Source organism: Nyctereutes procyonoides, unplaced genomic scaffold, assembly GCF_905146905.1.
Source record: "Nyctereutes procyonoides isolate TBG_1078 unplaced genomic scaffold, NYPRO_anot_genome, whole genome shotgun sequence".
Lineage (NCBI taxonomy): Eukaryota > Metazoa > Chordata > Mammalia > Carnivora > Canidae > Nyctereutes > Nyctereutes procyonoides.
The window spans coordinates 6,831,960-6,849,339 of NW_026575126.1; the positions used below are offsets into that span (position 1 = coordinate 6,831,960).

Sequence of the window (17,380 nt, forward strand, 5' to 3'; positions counted from 1 at the left end):
TTAAAAGTGTTTTGTGTTTTAGAAGTCATCTGGCTTGACAGGAGTACGGGAAATATTTTTGTTTACAGTAATTTAGAGCTTGAAGGGTGTCTGGGTGCCTCAGTCAGTTGAGCGTCAGACTCTTGGTTTCATCTCAGGTCATGATCTCAGGATTGTGGATTGAGTCCCACCAGCTCCAAGCTCAGTGGGGAGTCTGCTGGGGATTCTCTCTCTCCCTCTCCCTGCTCATACAAGCACAAGCTCACTTTTTAAAATAAATCTTTAAAAAAATGTTCTAGTGTTTGGGGTGGGTCTGGGAAACAGGTTAGAGTAAAGCATTTTTGTAAACAGTGTTTTCTCATTATATTGAGTGAGGGTCTAAGGCACTAGAATTTATTGACTTACAGACCAAAAAAAGACGTGTTGGTTTCTTTCTTGGTAAAACTATATATTCTATTGCTACCATTTCTTCGAGCCTAGAAGCAGACTATTAATATTAAACTAAACAAATTAAAGAGTTTGCTTACAGCTCTGTGTTCCCATTTCCTCTGCTTCTCACAGTTCATTAAAAGAGATTAAAATTGTTTTCCTTAAGAAGAGTCACTGTATCTGCAACTTCCTCTCAAATAATTCAGCAAATAGCACTAATAGTTACACTCACAAATGTGACAAAATGATAATTGGTGAATTGAAGTAAAGCATATGTAGGTATTTGTTATATTACTCTTACAGCTCTTCTGTTGGTTTGAAATTTTTCAAAATAAAAAGTTGAAGGAATATAACTACTTTGGCAATTCCTTATAAAATTAAATATGCACTTAACCACATACCCAGCACTCCTAGATACTTATCCAAGAGAAATGAAAAACAAAGGGGTATGCACAAATGTTTATAGTGACTTTATAGAATTGCTAAAAACTGGAGTGAAAGAGGAATGTCTATCAATGGTGAATAAATAGTGGATATATGGTGCACTCACATAGTGAAATACTCCTCAGCAATAAAAGAAATAAATTACTGAGTGGCAGCAACATAGGTAGATCGCAAAAGCACTCTGCTAAGTGAAAAGTTAGACATAGAAGGCACTTACTGTTGTCATTCTACTTACATGACATTCTAGAAAAGGAAAAATTACACGGGCAGAAGTTAGATCATTGGTTGCTTCAGGTTGGGAGTAAAGGGAATTAAATGGGGCACAAGGAAATTTGGGGGTGCTGAAATTTAAGAAAGAGTTGGTACATTACTTTGCTAGCTCCATTAAGCTGACATTCATAGTAAAAAAGGTAGTCTTCAGACATGAAATTTGTCGTAGTGTATTACGTACATGTAGACCATTAGACTAGTTTTGGATTCAGAGTTTGTGAAACATTGTTTTAAACTAGGATTTGACCAACCTTTTTCCTAAAGATCCAGATTATAAATATTTTCAGGTTTTGAGGGCCACAAAGTTACTGTCCCATAACTAATATTCTGCTATTGTAACAAGAAAATTGCCATAGATGATACATAAACAAATAGGTATTGACTCTATTCTAATAAAATTTTCTTTTTACAAAACGGGCATTAGAAGCCATTGATTGTCAACCCGTTTTAGGTAATTGCAAAAAATCCTAAAACAGTTAAAGCAAAACCTCATCTTAGCTCAAAACGTGTTCCTTAACATATATTGTTTTCCTTATTAGGAACTAAATATGGGTCAGCGATGTTCAGATACAAGAGGAATTGTCTTTGAGGATGTGAAAGTGCCTAAAGAAAATGTTTTAATTGGTGAGGGAGCTGGTTTCAAAATTGCCATGGGAGCTTTTGACAAAACCAGACCTCCAGTAAGTAATATCAGTGACTTGACAGTCCTTATAGGATTTTTTTATTTTATTACATTGAGTAGTTTTATTTTTATTTTGACATGGAATATTTGGTATGTGTTTCTTTCTTTTTGCATGTGTGTGTGTGTGTGTATTTCCTTTTTAATATCTACTTCTTTTATTAAAGATGGAGAGATACTGTCATTTTTCTTTATTTTTTAGAATTCTTCAACTGGCTTGCTGACTGTTACAGAAATTATTTTAGCAAATACAAAAATTACTGTAGTCACTGCTAGATTTACAGAGAGGCAGTCCATACTTAATCATTCCTGCTGATATGTGCTCATTTCCTCTTCCTTTACTCATTAGGAATATTTCCCCTAAGAAGCTTTCCCTTGTTAAACGGAAGAAGTGTCTACTCTCTAGGCTATGATCCAGTGCCTCACAAATGCCTTTAATTCATAAAAAATATAAATTTAAATGTTTGTTCTCCCCCACCCCTTCTTTTGTTGCCTGAAGGAATTGGCAACAAATTCCTTCTCTTTGTATAATCCTTAACTTAGAATTTTAGGCAAATAGTCATTGTACTGTGTTTTAAAAACAGCATGAACTTACGCTTTGTAAAATGTTAAAATACTAGGTCGCAGCTGGTGCTGTGGGACTAGGACAGAGAGCTTTGGATGAAGCTACCAAATACGCCCTGGAGAGGAAGACTTTTGGAAAGCTGCTTGTAGAGGTAATTTTAAGACTGTACTTGTTATGGTCAAATCACACTCAGACTATAATCCAGAGTCTTTTTTTTTTTTATAAAGATTTTTTTTATATATTCATGAGAGACACACAGAGAGAGAGGCAGAGACACAGGCAGAGGGAGAAGCAGGCTCCATGCAGGGGGCCCGATGCAGGACTTGATCCCGAGACTCAAGGATCACGCCCTGGGCCGAAGGGAGACGCACAATCACTGAGCCCCCCAGGCATCCCTAAAATCCAGAGTCTACTGCGGACTTCTGTCAGCCACACTGGCCTTTTGCTGTTTTTACCTTTTCTCCCCTGCCCCCACAATAGCCACTTCCTCATTCATTTCACTAATGAATCTCCCTTAGTCACTCAATGTAAAATAACACCTCCAACATTCTATATACTAATCCCACTTGGGTTTTTTTCCATAGTTTCTAACACCGCTCAGCATTACATCATGTATGTGTTTGGTTCTTGTCTCTCCTTACTGTCCCATTTGAATGTAAGCACCGTACAGGCTGTGAATTCCTGTTTTGGTAACCCTTATACTCCTGGCACTTAAATACGTTTCCACTGTGAACTCTTGCATCCATTCAACAAATAGTAACTGAACACCTACCTACTATTTTAAAATACTAATAATCGGATGCTTTCTCTGTTCCAGACACTGCTCTCAGGGTTTTACGTGTGTTAACTCATTTAATCTTCACAGTACTGTGGAGATTTATTTATATTTATTGCATGTAAAACATTAGGTCTACCTAATACGTAATGGAACCAAGATTTGAACCCAGGTAGTCACTTAGAGTCTGTCTTTTTACCCACTGCATGTGCTATTTCCAGGAATAGAAAAGAAGTTTGGCATAGCCTCTGTACTCAGGAATCTTATAACTTTACTTTGGAAACAGGATACAAATCTTAAGACAAATATTGAGAAATACTATAGAGCAGTGTAAGAAAGATTAAGTCCCTAAATGAGACCTATAGACAGAAACCAAAAGGAGAAACTGTCATGGGTGGGCCAGAGACATTACAGGATTCTGAGCTATGTTAGAACAGGATTTCTCAAAGCATGGGCTAAAAAGAAACTAAATGAGACACATTGGGATTTTTTTTCATCAAAATCTCACAAGAGAAGCATAGGCATCTTATACCAGGTTGCCCAAGCTGTGGTGATATAAGTGCTTCTGTTTATTACCAGTGGGACTATAATTCAATATAACTTACGAACCACATTTTGGAAATATATATATCAAAAGTACCTATCTTTTGGCCCACACTGCAGTGGTTATTCTTTTTTTTTTTTTTAATGCTTTATTTAAATTCAATTTGCCGGCATATAGTATAACACCCAGTGCTCATCTTGTCATGTGTCCTCCTGAATGCCCATCATCTAGGTACCCCATCTACCCACCCACCTCCCCTTCTACAACCCTTTATTTGTTTCCCAGAATTAAGAGTCCCTTATGGTTTATCTTCCTCTCTAATTTTTCACCACTTAGTTCTCCCCCTTCCCTTATAGTCCCTTTCACTATTTCTTATATTTCACATATTAAAACTATATGATAATGGTCTTTCTCCAACTGACTTATTTCACTCAGCGTAATACCCTCGAGTTCTATCCATGTTGATGTAAATGTTAGGTATTCATCTTTTCTGATGCTGAGTAATATTCCATTGTGTATATATACCACATGTTCTTTATCCGTTCATCTGTCAAAGGACATCGTGGCTCCTTCCACAAATGCCAACAGTTTGGCTATTGGACATTGCTGCTATGAACATTCGGGTGCAGGTGTCCTGTCATTCCACTACATCTGTATCATTGGGGTAAATACCAAGTAGTACAATTGCTGGCCACAGCAACTTCTTGCAAGACACATCTGTGAAGGCAAGGGAAACAAAAGCAAAAATGAACTATTGGGGCTTCATCAAGATAAAAAGCTTCTTCCGCACAGTAAAGGAAACAGTCAACAAAACTAAAAGGCAGCCTACAGAATGGGAGAAGATATTTGCAATGACGTATCAGAAAAAGGGCCAGTATGCAGTGGTTATTCTATACTGGTATTTCATATGTATCTTTCTGGTTTACTCCCATATGTGCAATATGACCTATCTATAGCTTGTTTCAGCATTGTGTAGAAACAACCAAATGTAGAAACAACCAAAATGTTGATCATCCATACAGTGGAATATTTTACAGCTATAAAAAAAGTATAAAGAAGTTCCTTTATACGGAACCACTATAGAAAGCATCAGATTTATTGATAAGCAAAGCAAAATGAGAACCAGCAACGTAGTAGGCCACCATATATGTAAAAAAGGGAAAGACTGTAAATGTATTTGCTTATCTGTATATACAACATCTCTGAGAAGATGAAAAACAGTTAACTTGGTTACCTCCAGGAATTAAGGGGGAATTAAATGGCATTGGGGAGGGCAGGGATGATAGAAGAAGGAGGAAAGTTTGAGCTTCAGACTGGTGGTTCTATTACCTATTCAAAAAATAGAGTGAAAACTAAAAACAACTTGAAAAAATCATTGGCTTAAAATAATGGGCATAATCAGGCAGGTAGAAATACGGGAGGATATTACTCTCCTTGCTCCATATAGGGATTAATTATATTGGTTAATAATTGCCTCTCCTTAAGACTCAATTACCATGCTAATCTCAAGCAACTTGTCATTCTAAAGTAGAGTGTGTTTTACCGTCTCTACGGTAAGTATATGAAATTGAACAGCTCAGTTTTTTGTTTTATGTGACCTTTGATACATATTAGTTTGTACATAGTCATAAGTTTTGTGATTTTTATAACCTCTTAGTCTTCAAAACCCATTTTTTTAAATTTTTATTTATTATTTATTTATTTATTTATTTATTTATTTATTTATTTATTATTTATTTATGATAGTCACACACAGAGAGAGAGAGAAAGGCAGAGACACAGGCAGAGGGAGAAGCAGGCTCCATGCACCGGGAGCCCGATGTGGGATTAGATCCCGGGTCTCCAGGATCGCGCCCTGGGCCAAAGGCAGGCTCCAAACCGCTGCGCCACCCAGGGATCCCTCAAAACCCATTTTGATGTTGCCCACAATAAATCATCTTTTTAATAATTTTAGTATTCTTGTTTCTGAATGCCTATAGGCTTTCTTTCAATGTGTATTATTTTAAAAAGCATATGTTCCATTCCATGTTCATTGTAGAATAATTTATGATACAGTATAAGCAAAATTAAGTAATAAAACTACTACATAATACCATTGTCTAGAAATAATTACAGGGACCATTTTGCTCTGTATTATTTTTTTCTATGCATAAATTTTTCCAAAGCTATAACCACACTATATATTTGAATTTTTCACTTAGCAATGGATGGCAAACATATTTCTATCATATAACATTTTGGCCATACAACTGATAGAAGACTTACTGTCTTTTATTGAAGTGTTTGTCTTATGTCTCCTCTTGGATGATGAACTTCTAAAGGGAGGGTAAGAAGCATCTTTTATTTAAATAGTCCTCACAGGAGCATCTGGCTGACTTAGTAGAGAATGTGACTCTTAATCTTGAGGTTGTGAGTTCAAGCCCCACATTGGGTATAAAGTTTACTTTAAAATACATACATATGTACATACATTTTTTAAAAAAAAGAAAGGTCCCAGCAGATACCCAGGAGGATACATAAAATTTTTATGATATGTTTGCCAAAAATGCTTAACTTCATTCCGGCTCAGAGAAAGCATCCAACAAATCCAACTTGAGGGACATTCTACAAAAAAAATAACCACTTCCTATTCTTCAGAAGTGTCGAGGTCATGACAGATAAGGAGAAACTGAGGAATCCTAACAGCCTGCTATTTCAGTAACAGTTGAAATCTTGGATGGGATCTTTGAACAGAAAAAGGACATTAGTTGAAAACTTGGCCAAATTTGAATAAAGTTTATGGTTTAGTTGGTAATACTGTGGTAATGTCCTATTCTTGATCATTATACTATTGTTATGTAATATGTTAACATTGGAGGAAGCAGAGTATAACTTTTTAAGTCAGAATTAGTTTTAAAGTTAAAAAAAAAAAAAAAGTTCCAGGAGAAAAACTTACTGGATAGATACCCTTAAATTTTTTCCTTTTTAATTCTAGCACCAAGGAATATCATTTTTGCTGGCTGAAATGGCAATTAAAATTGAACTAGCTAGAATGAGTTACCAGAGAGCAGCTTGGGAAGTTGATGCTGGTCGCCGAAACACCTACTTTGCCTCTATAGCAAAGGCATATGCTGCAGATATTGCAAATCAGTTAGCTACTGATGCTGTGCAGGTTTTTGGAGGCAATGGATTTAATACAGAATATCCTGTAGAAAAACTAATGAGAGATGCTAAAATCTATCAGGTAAGGTTAAAAATGATTTTTGTTGTTTTTTAGGTAAACGAATACTCATGGATGACAAATTTCTGATTATTTAGGGATTTTATGCCATTAAAAATAATAAACTATCATAGGGGCACCTGGGTGGGTCAGTCAGTTAAGTGTCTGACTCTTAAAAAAAATTAATTAAAAAAAGTGTCTGACTCTTGATTTCAGCTCAGATCATGGTCGTGGGATCGAGCCCCACATTTGGATTCTCTTTCTCCCTCTCCCTTTGCCCCTCCCACTAACATACTCTTAAATAAATAAAATCTTTTTTAAAAATAATAAACTATCATAGATGGCTGTAAACTGAAGTTTTTAAAACTAATTAACACTGAAGAATGTTACCTTTAAGTATATGCCTTAAGAGAGAACAGGCTAAAAGTAAATGGCACAGACATGTACATATGTGTCTGGATCACCCATCTTTGAGTCTTAACATCCTAGCTAATCGTAATCCACCCTTTGCTCTCCTGAAAGTATGTGTATCATTTAAGATAAATTATTTTTATTCTTGCTTGACAACTATTGAATTAACTGAAAGCATATTTGGGAGTAAAACAACATGAAGAGACAGTGATAAAGTGGTATTAATCATTAATCGTTTGATAGAAGTTCATCTGAGAAAACTATATATAACAAATTGCTAGGGTTAGAGGTTTAAACTGGAAGTAAGGGCTGGCTACTAGGGATGTTTTTAAGACTCCCCCAAAATTTTGGTAAATGACATTTTATAATTTAATCTTTAGAGAATATGTTTTCATGGGCTTCACAAAACCAGGTTTTGTAATCTCTATAGATTACCGACCCCATATGTGGTTTGATTCAATTTGTTATTGCAATGGAGTTTATAGTACTGTCCAAAATATTTAGTAATCAAAGTATTTATGTACTAAAGATATTTCACCTATATGTATCCTTTTCTCTTGCAGATTTATGAAGGAACGGCACAAATTCAAAGACTTATTATAGCCCGTGAACACATTGGCAGGTATAAAAAATAAAGAGGTGGCTATAGAAATGTGATTAATGCTGAATTATTAGAACACAATCTACTGTTTTAATCTTGGAAGAAGAGAAAGAGCTTTAAGATTTTTTTCTGGTAAAATTTTAAAATAAGCACTCAAACTAAATCTATGCAGCTGATTCTAGTATCAGTTTTCCACTTTTGTTTGACTTTATGACTTACTTTTTCTCAAAAAGATTTGGTTTCATTAAAATTATGTGTTATCTTTAGTACTATTGTACTTGTATTAACCTAGAAAAGCACATTTATTTTCTTATGTTAACTACTTAAAGTAACAGAAGTTCTTTGGATTTTAATATTTTTCCAAGGACATTTTTGAAAAGTGGGCTTATAAAAGTATTCAGAATGTTCCAAAATTTACATTGAGAAAGCATTATAGGATTTGGATGCCATTAAATAACTTATTAGTGTCTTTTTAGACTTGGTGGAATTATATTAGGGGAGTTCATTTTGCTACAATTTGGGAAGCATTCATTTTCAGTTTTGTAATAGTAAAAAATTTAATGTTCATATTCTCACCATACAATGACCGGAAGTTATTGAAAATCTTTTAATTCTGAATCTACATTTCACTTGCCTTATTTAGAAATAAGTTCATAAAATTTGCCTTAAAATATTTGTATATGATTCCTGGTACCTGGGTAGGCTTTGGTCTATTGTATACAATCTCATTTCACATGCATACATTATGGAAAGAAACAAAATTGTTGAGTGCTTATTCATATATCTGTATTCTCTCAGGAAGTTTCATTACTTTGTGTAATAATGTATGCTTGATTTATTTACTGTGTTGAAAAAAAGTCCTGTTCTGATTTTGAACTGCATAAAGTTACCCGCTCATGTTTCACTAGATGGTATTATGGGCATCTCAAAAGATATAAATATTAAATAATGTAAGAAAGTTTGTGAATTTGATGTTTCTTTGTAATAGTTAACATCAGATACTGCTAAAATATGTTATGCTTCATGGTGTTGCTGACACCAACTGGGTGTCTTCTATAATTCAGTCCTATTCTGATGCAAACTCCAAATAGATAGTTAGCTTCAGGGCTCAGTCCTGCCAGACTACACTCACTTCAGGTACCAGTCACAAGTCCTGGGTCCCCAGTCTATCCACATTTCTGTCTAATTGGGCTACAGATTTGGGTATTCCCATGACCCACCCTTAGATTCAATAATTTGCTAGAATGGTGCACAGAACTCAGGAAAAACACTTGACATACTTTATTGGCTTATTATAAAGGACACACTGAAGAACAGCCAATGGAAGAGATAGATGTATAGGGTGAGGTATAGGGGAAGACACTGAGTTTTCATACCTCCTCCCAATGCACCATCCGCCTAGTACCTCAGTGTGTTTTCCAATTTGGAAACTCCTGAACCTCTTCGTATTCAAGAGTTTTTATGGAGGGTCTTCAGCCCTTACCTCCTTCTTAGAGGTCAAGTACGGAGCTGAGAGTTTCCACCTGTATTAGTGGGCTATATAGCTGCCATAGCAAAATGTTGCAGGCTGGGTGACTTAAATAGAAATTTAGTTTCTTACAGTTCTGGAGGCTAGAAGTCCAAGATCAAGGTGCTGTCTAGGTTGGTTTCTGGTGAGGTCTCTTCCTGGGTTGTAGAGTTGCAGCTTCTCACTGTGTTCTCACATGGCTCTTGTCTGTGCACATACGTAGGAAGAGAGAAAGCCCTGGTGTTTTTCTCCTCATATAAGAACACCAGTCTTATTAGATTAGGGCCCTACCTTTATGACCTCATTTAACCATAATCATCTCTTCTCTCAGCCCATATCCAAATACAGTCACATGGGGAAAGATTAAGACTTCAAGCACCGAATTTTGTGGGAACACCATTCAGTCTGTAACACCACCACCTAAATACTTAGTCTTTGGTCATCAGCCCCATCCTAAATTCCCAACTAGGGGCCCCACCCCTAAGTCACCTCATTGGCATTAACTCATATCATCTCTGGAAAGGTTTGGTTATAAATAACAACAGACACTCGGAAAATTCCAGGGGTTTGAGGAGCTCAGAGCCAGGGACTGGGGACAAAGGCCAAATACATTTCTTCTTTTGCTACACTTAAGAAGATAAAAACCTAGGGGCGCCTGGGTGGCTCAGTCAGGAATCTGCCTTCAGCTCAGGTCCTGAAATCGAGCCCTGCGTCAGGCTCCCTGCTCAGCTGGGAGCCTGCTTCTCCCTCTGTCTGCCTGTCATCCTTCCTGCTCATGCTCTCTCTCTTTCTGTCAAATAAATAAAATCTTAAAACAAAAAAATCTAATCTTTTACATATTTAAAAGACTTCCTTTTCATGCTTAATTATGAAATTGTACTTTAATGGCACAGCTAGAGATCGGTAAGGAGTTTTAGAGACTTCCTAATTAAATTGAGTATCACACAGATGGGAGTTTAGATGCTGGAGGAGAATGGAGACCCGAAATTTGCCTCGTCCCTCGAACACCGCTAGGTAAGTATCCAATCATTCTAAACACCCAAGTAATGAGGACCGAGAGAGCAAACTGCACATCCACACATAGAAAAGTGGCCACCTCATGGAAGGCAGGAGCTGCAGAGTTGATTTGGGGGAGAAAAGAACTGGAGGGGAAGGAGCCCTAATCACGGAAAGAGTGAAAGCAGCACACAGGGAACTGCAGGAGAAAAACTCTTCCCCAAAACCACTGACTGGGAAAATGAGAGAGGCTGGCTATTGCAGGTTTTTAAAGAAGCAGAGCTCAAAGTCTGAAGTTTTAGAAGTCTAAGCCATTGCCAGCATCGTCCCTGGTGGGCTGAGTGGTGCTCTGGTGAGGAGGGAAGGTGCAGACCTGGGAGCGGGCAACGTGGCCCGAGGATCCCCGGGTTGCACAGGGAGAAACAGTTCCCCTTCTTGGAGTGGCACAGCCTCTCGGGGGACAAAAAACTGGTGGCGCCAATGTGTTGCCCTTTTCACTAGCACAGGAACAAAAACCCTGGCTGGGGACAGCAAGCCTTGGTGCTGGCTTTTTGCTGTGCATTACCATAAACTCTGAGCTGCCGTATGGTCACGCCGCTGTTTTCCGAGGCAAGCCAGCACTAGCCACAGTGCGCTGCGGCCCTCCGCCAGAGGATCACGGTGGGCCCACGCTGCACAGGCCTCTAAAATTTAGTTTTGAAAGCCAGCTGCACACTTGAGATAAAATACGGGACTACCGTGCCACCTATCAGCTTGGACACAGGTTGAAGGCAGGGATTTGGTGGAAGCTGGGGGGACACAAGTGATTATTTGCTCTTCTGTGAGGGATTCCTGAAGGTAGAAGGCACAGACTCTGGGGAAGAGTGCCTACCCCACCCTCTCATCCCCACTCATCAGCACCGACCAACTTCAATGAGCAACACAGCACCCCGCAGTGGAGGCTGGAGCCACTCACACCAAGCCATGCTGCCCTGCATCCTGCAGGTGCATCTCCCCTAAAACAAGTCTACCTGACAATTGGCCGTGCAGGCCCCTCTCCTAGAAGACCAGCACAAACCCCTCATGTGTACAAGTCTACCGATGATCATAGAATGCTGCATAGCTTCAGCTAGGTCTAGGAGAAATAGGATCTAGCTTTTGCAGAGGACTGACCTGAGGGGAGGAGCAACCAAAACACAATAGCCTAGCACACATTCTGAAACACAAAAACAGTGACCTAAAAAAAAAAAAAAAAAAAAAAAAAAGCAAGACACAGGAATTCACTCCAAAAGATAGAAGTCACAGAGATTTAATCAATACAGATAGAAGTAAGGTGCCTGAACCAGAATTTAAAACAACAATTTCAAGGGTACTAGCGGGGCTTGAGGAAAGCAAGATGCTAGAGAATCCCTTAATGCAGAGATAAAATAATTAAAAAATAGACTGAAACAAAAAGTTCTATAATCAGGATGCATAACCAACTGGAGGCAATGACAAGGATGAATGAATTAGTAATATAGAAGATAAAATTATGGAAAATAATGAAGCCAAAAAGAAGAGGGAAAGAAAGGTATTGGATCGCAAATGTTGACTTAGGAAACTCAGCAACTTCTTAAAGCATAACATTCCTATCATAGGGGTCCCAGAAGAAGGAGAGAGAGAAAATGGGGCAAAAGATTTATTTGAGCAAGTTATAGTTGAAAACTTCCCCAATATGGGGAAGGAAACAGATATCCAAGAAGCAGAGAGAGCTCCATTAAGTGCAACAAAAGGCAGCCATCACTGAGATGTATAGACAACTTCACAAAATGCATAGATGAAGAAGCAATCCTGAAAGCAGAAAGGGAAAAGAAACCCCTAACCTTCAAGGGAAGACGGAGTAGGCACACAGCAGATCTGTCCACAGAACTTGGCAGGCCAGAAGAGAATGGCAGGATGTATTCAACGTGCTGAATGGAAAAAAATTATGCAGTCAATAATACTTTATCCAGCAAGGCTGTCATTCAGAATAGAAAGATAAATAGTTTCCCAGACAGACAAAAACTAGAGAAGTTCATGAGCACTAAACCAGCCCTGCAAGAAATATTAAAAGGGACTCTTTAAGGAAAAAAGACTAAAAGTAACAAAGATAAGAAAGGAACAGAAAACACCACCAGAAACCCCAACTTTATAGGTAGCACAATGGCACTAAACTCCTATCAATCAATAATCACTCTGAATATAAGTTGACTAAATGCTTCAAATAGGCTATCACAAGATAAAAAACAAGACCCATCTAAATGCAGCCTACAACAGACTCATTTTAGACCGAAAGACACCTGCAGATTGAAAGTAAGCAGACGGAGAAACATTTATCATGTAAATGGACATCAAAAGAAAGCTGGAGCAGCCATATTTAAATTAGACAAACTAGATTTTATTTTTTTTAAAGATTTTGTTTGTTCATGAGAGACACAGAGAGAGAGGCAGAGACACAGGCAGAGGGAGAAGCAGGCTCCATGCAGGGAGCCCGACATGGGACTCGATCCTGGGACTCCAGGATCACGCCCTGGGCTGAAAGCAGGCACCAGACCACCAAGCCACCCAGGGATCCCCGACAAACTAGATTTTAAACCAAAGACTATAACAAGCAATGCAGAAGGACACTATATCATAACGGGTCAGTATATCAAAAAGATCTAACAATTGTAGTTAGGCACCCAACTTGGGAGCACCCAATTATGTAAGTATATTGTCTATTATCGATAGATGATAGATAGATGATAGATATCTAGATAATAGACAATAACAAAAAAACTCATTGATAATACATTAATAGTAGGGGCTTTCACACCCCACTGATAGCAATAGACAAATCTTCTAGGCAAAAACATCAAAAAGGAAACAATGGCTTTGAATGACACACTGGACCAGAAGGACTTAAGGTAACGTATACATAGAACATTTCATCCTAAAGCAGCAGAATACACATTCTTTCCAAGTGCATATGGGACATTCTCCAGAATAGATCACGTGCTAGATCACAAATCAGCCTTCAACAACTACAAAAGGATCGAGGTCACACCCTGCATATTTTCAGACCACAACACTATGAAACTTGAAGTCAACCACAGGAAATAACTTGGAAAGACCACAAATACATGGAGGTTAAAAACATCCTACTAAAGAATGAATAGGTCAACCAGGAAATTAAAGAAGAAATTTAAAAATACATGGAAGCAAACGAAAATGAAAACATGACAGTTCAAAACCTTTGGTATGCAGCAAAGGCAGTTCTAGGAGGGAAAGTACATTGTGATATAAAGCCTACCTCAAGAAACAAGAAAAGTCTCAAATATACAACCTAACCTTACACCCAAACAACACCCAAAAAAAACAAGTAATCCAGTTAAAAAATGGGGAGAAGACATGAACAGACATTTCTCCAAAGAAGACATCCAGATGGCTAACAGACACATGAAAAGATGCTCAACATCGCTTATCAGGGAAATGCAAATATACCACTATGAGATACCGCCACATGCCTGTCAGAATGGCTAAACTTAGGGACACAAGAAATAACAAATGCTGGCGAGGATGCAGAGAAAGGGGAACCCTCTTGCACTGTGGGTGGGAATGCACACTGGGGCAGCCACTCTGGAGAACAGCAAGGAGGTTCCTCAACAAGTTAAAAATAGAGCCACCCTATGACCCAGCAATTACATTACTAGTTATTTACCTAAGGATACAAAAATAGAGATTCAAGGGGTGCTGGGTGGCTCAGTCGGTTAGGCATCTGCCTTTGGCTTATGTCGGGATTCCAGGGTCCTGGGATTGAGCCCTGCATGGGCTCCCTGCTTAGCTGGGAGTCTGTTTCTCCCTCTCCCTCTGCTGCTCTCCCTCCTCATTCTCTCAAATAAATAAAAAAATCTTTAAAAAAAAATAGAAACTCAAAGGGCTACATTCACCCTGATATTTATAGCAGCATTACTAACAATAGCCAAACTATGAAATGAGCCCAAGTGTCCATTGACAGTGAGTGGATAAGAAGGTGGTGCACACACACAGACAATATGCACAATATACTATACACACACATAATGGAATATTACTCAGCCATCAAAAAAGAATGAAATCTTGCCATTTGCAAGGATGTAGTTGGAGTTAGAGTATATTACACTAAGCGAAATAAGTCAGAGACAGACAAATAACCATACGATTTCACTCATATGTGGAATTTAAGGAACGAGCCAGATGTACCTATCGGAAAAGAAAAAAAAAGAGACAGTGGGAGCAAACCATAAGAGACTCTTCATGATAGACAACAAACTGAAGGTTGTTGGAGGGAAATGGATGGGGGATGAGTTAAATGGATGATGGGTATTAAGAGGGGCACTTTTTATGATGAGCACTGGGTGTTGTATGTAAGTGATGAACCACTAAATTCTATTCCTGAAACCACTATTACACTATATATTGACTAATTAGAATTTAAATGAAAATTCAAAAAGAGAAACAGAGTATGACACAGAAATTATAAGTAAAATAGAATATATTCAAAATGCAGATTTGGACTTACAATACATAACTCCAAAAATTTACATACAAGTTTTAAACATAAGGCCTCCAGACATATAAATGTATTCCAAAGCTATATGATGATGAAAATATTTATTGAGATACCCTTGATTATAAGTATTAAGCAATTATGTAATAACTATCAAGACTTTTTAGTCACAAATGAACTTAAGCTACTTTATGAAAAGAGCGAGCAAATGTATTTTAAGTGTTTTGAAGTCCTCATGGGTCCTAAGGACAGGAATGGAGTCAGTTTTAGGAAGGATCTAGGACCCAAATAGTCCTTAAAAATCCATGAAATACTGTTTTTCTACCTTTCAATTCTACTTCTGTCATGTTTCATTTTTTCTCATCCTGTAGCCTAGCTCTCTCTGCTTCTTTGATCCAGTGATAGACTAAAAATGAATATTTATATATTTGATTTCTTGCCACTTATATAAACTGACTGGTTAGGGCCATTACGGCCAGCATGGGGAGAGTCCTAGACTACAAACACAATTCTTAGTTACCTACATTTGAATTGATGTTTTGTCACATAGCTGGTATGTTTCTGGAAATTTTAGTAAATATTTAAGCAATATGCCACAGTCATCAATTTGTATAAAGGGAGAAAAGATTATTCCAACAGTCCTCCAGATTTAAAAATGGCTGTGTAGGTGGCTCAGTTGGTTAAGCATCTGCCTTTGGCTCAGGTCATGATCCTAGGGTTCTGGGATTGAGCCCGGCATCCAGCCCTGCATCCGGCTTCCTGCTTGGCGGGGAGCCTGCTTCTCCCTCTCCCTCTGCCTGCTACTCCCCCTGCTTGTGTGTGCTCTCTATCTCTCACTCTGCCAAATAAATAAATAAAATCTTTTTTTTTTAATGGCTCTTTATATGGCCTCTAGAATGAAGTCCATTAATTCGAATGCATTACCCACGATGAAAATACTACAAAAGGTCTTTGGAGACTGTAGATTAAATCCTACAGGAAACAACTTTAAAAATGTGTTAAAGATTTCATTTAACTCATTAATGAAGAAGGGAACTCATTAAGATGTCAAAACTGATATAAGGGAGAATTTGAAAAACACATATAGGCAGTTTGAAATTCTTAAAAAGAATTTGCTAAGAGATATAAAACTAATAACTTTCAGGGCAAAACAAAAAAATCTAAAGGGCTCATCTTTTCCATGGAGCACAGGAATCAGCTATAGTTCATTATTCATTTGCATTACTATCCATTGTCTATAATTTAACTTCTAACTTTACAGAGTTGTAAAACAGCCTAGCCTCTAGGAAGACAATCACAGGTATATACCCCTTCAGATAATACCCTCAGGATCCATTAAATAATACCTAGCGCTCCACTAAAAGGACGCTCAGTCATTCCTTTTATCCATTTCCAAGTTCTTGACAGCCTCTTCCTTGTTATCATAAATAACCTGCTGAGATTATTCTTGATACAAAAATATAGGTTTCATTAGGTTTGGGCAGATTACTGCCACAGTGTTAATTAACCACGTGCTCCTTGAATTTACTTTGCAAATCCAGAGACATACGGTGCTGAACAATTACTAAAGCTGCAGGATTAACCTCTGTCTGTACGTTTTCATAAGGACACTCAAATCAGACTTTTAAAAGCCGCTATAGTTGGTATCTCAAGGCTGTGGAACCAAACCCAAGAAACTCTGCACCAAAGCTTTCTGGTAATACCTAAGATTTTGGGTGAATTTCTCTTCTCAGCATCTCCAAAATTTACCAAGTATCCTGGCTTGCCTAAAAGGGCTCTTCCTTACTTCCTATAAAACTGGAACCCTGTATCATTCCAGTTTTACCAGGACAGCATTGTAAGCATTGACTCAACATACACAGTCAACTTGTTTTTTAAAAAATGTGCGTATCAAATCTGATTAGGTGAGAATTATACTCAAATATGACACACCAGGTGTGGCCTTGGTTACACAATTAATTTGTTCAATTATATCCTGTTAAACGTGAGTACAGATTCATTTTGAATGTTGCCATAGAATGTAAGGAAATTCAGAAAATGTTTCTCAGTTCTAGGGACTCCGTGAGAATCAGACACCATTTTAGACTTCCAGTTTACAAAAGCACAGTCCCCTAAATTGAAGAGAGCCTAAAAAATTGAAAAGGGCTTCCTCATATAGTCACAGAAACAGAGCATTACAACTACATGAACAACGTTCTAGGGACGCCTGGGTGGCTCAGTGGTTGAGCGTCTGCCTTTGGCTTAGGGTGTGGGGCCCCCCCACCCCGACCCCTGGATCAAGTCCCACATCAGGCTCTTTGCATGGAGCCTGCTTCTCCCTCCGCCTGTGTCTCTGCCTCTCTCTCTCTCTCTGTGTCTTATGAATAAATAAATAAAGTCTTAAAAAAAACAACAACCACTATTCTAAATAAATAACCATGATTAAATTCCCCTCATTGGCCCATCCAGTTCTCTGT

The 17,380-nt window shown here is 38.0% G+C and overlaps 1 protein-coding gene across 2 annotated transcripts in view; it reads left to right on the forward strand.

Annotated features, from left to right (window-relative positions):
• ACADM (acyl-CoA dehydrogenase medium chain) overlaps window positions 1-8,857 on the forward strand; it is a 31,576-nt gene extending 22,719 nt beyond the window's left edge. For both annotated transcript variants that reach the window (XM_055339211.1, XM_055339210.1), the window contains exons 9-12: window positions 1,662-1,802; window positions 2,422-2,517; window positions 6,660-6,908; window positions 7,859-8,857. In XM_055339211.1, coding sequence (XP_055195186.1) covers window positions 1,662-1,802; window positions 2,422-2,517; window positions 6,660-6,908; window positions 7,859-7,930 — 558 coding nt within the window. In that variant the 3' untranslated portion in view covers window positions 7,931-8,857. The remainder of the gene's footprint in view (window positions 1-1,661; window positions 1,803-2,421; window positions 2,518-6,659; window positions 6,909-7,858) is intronic.
• Window positions 8,858-17,380: the final 8,523 nt, after the last annotated feature.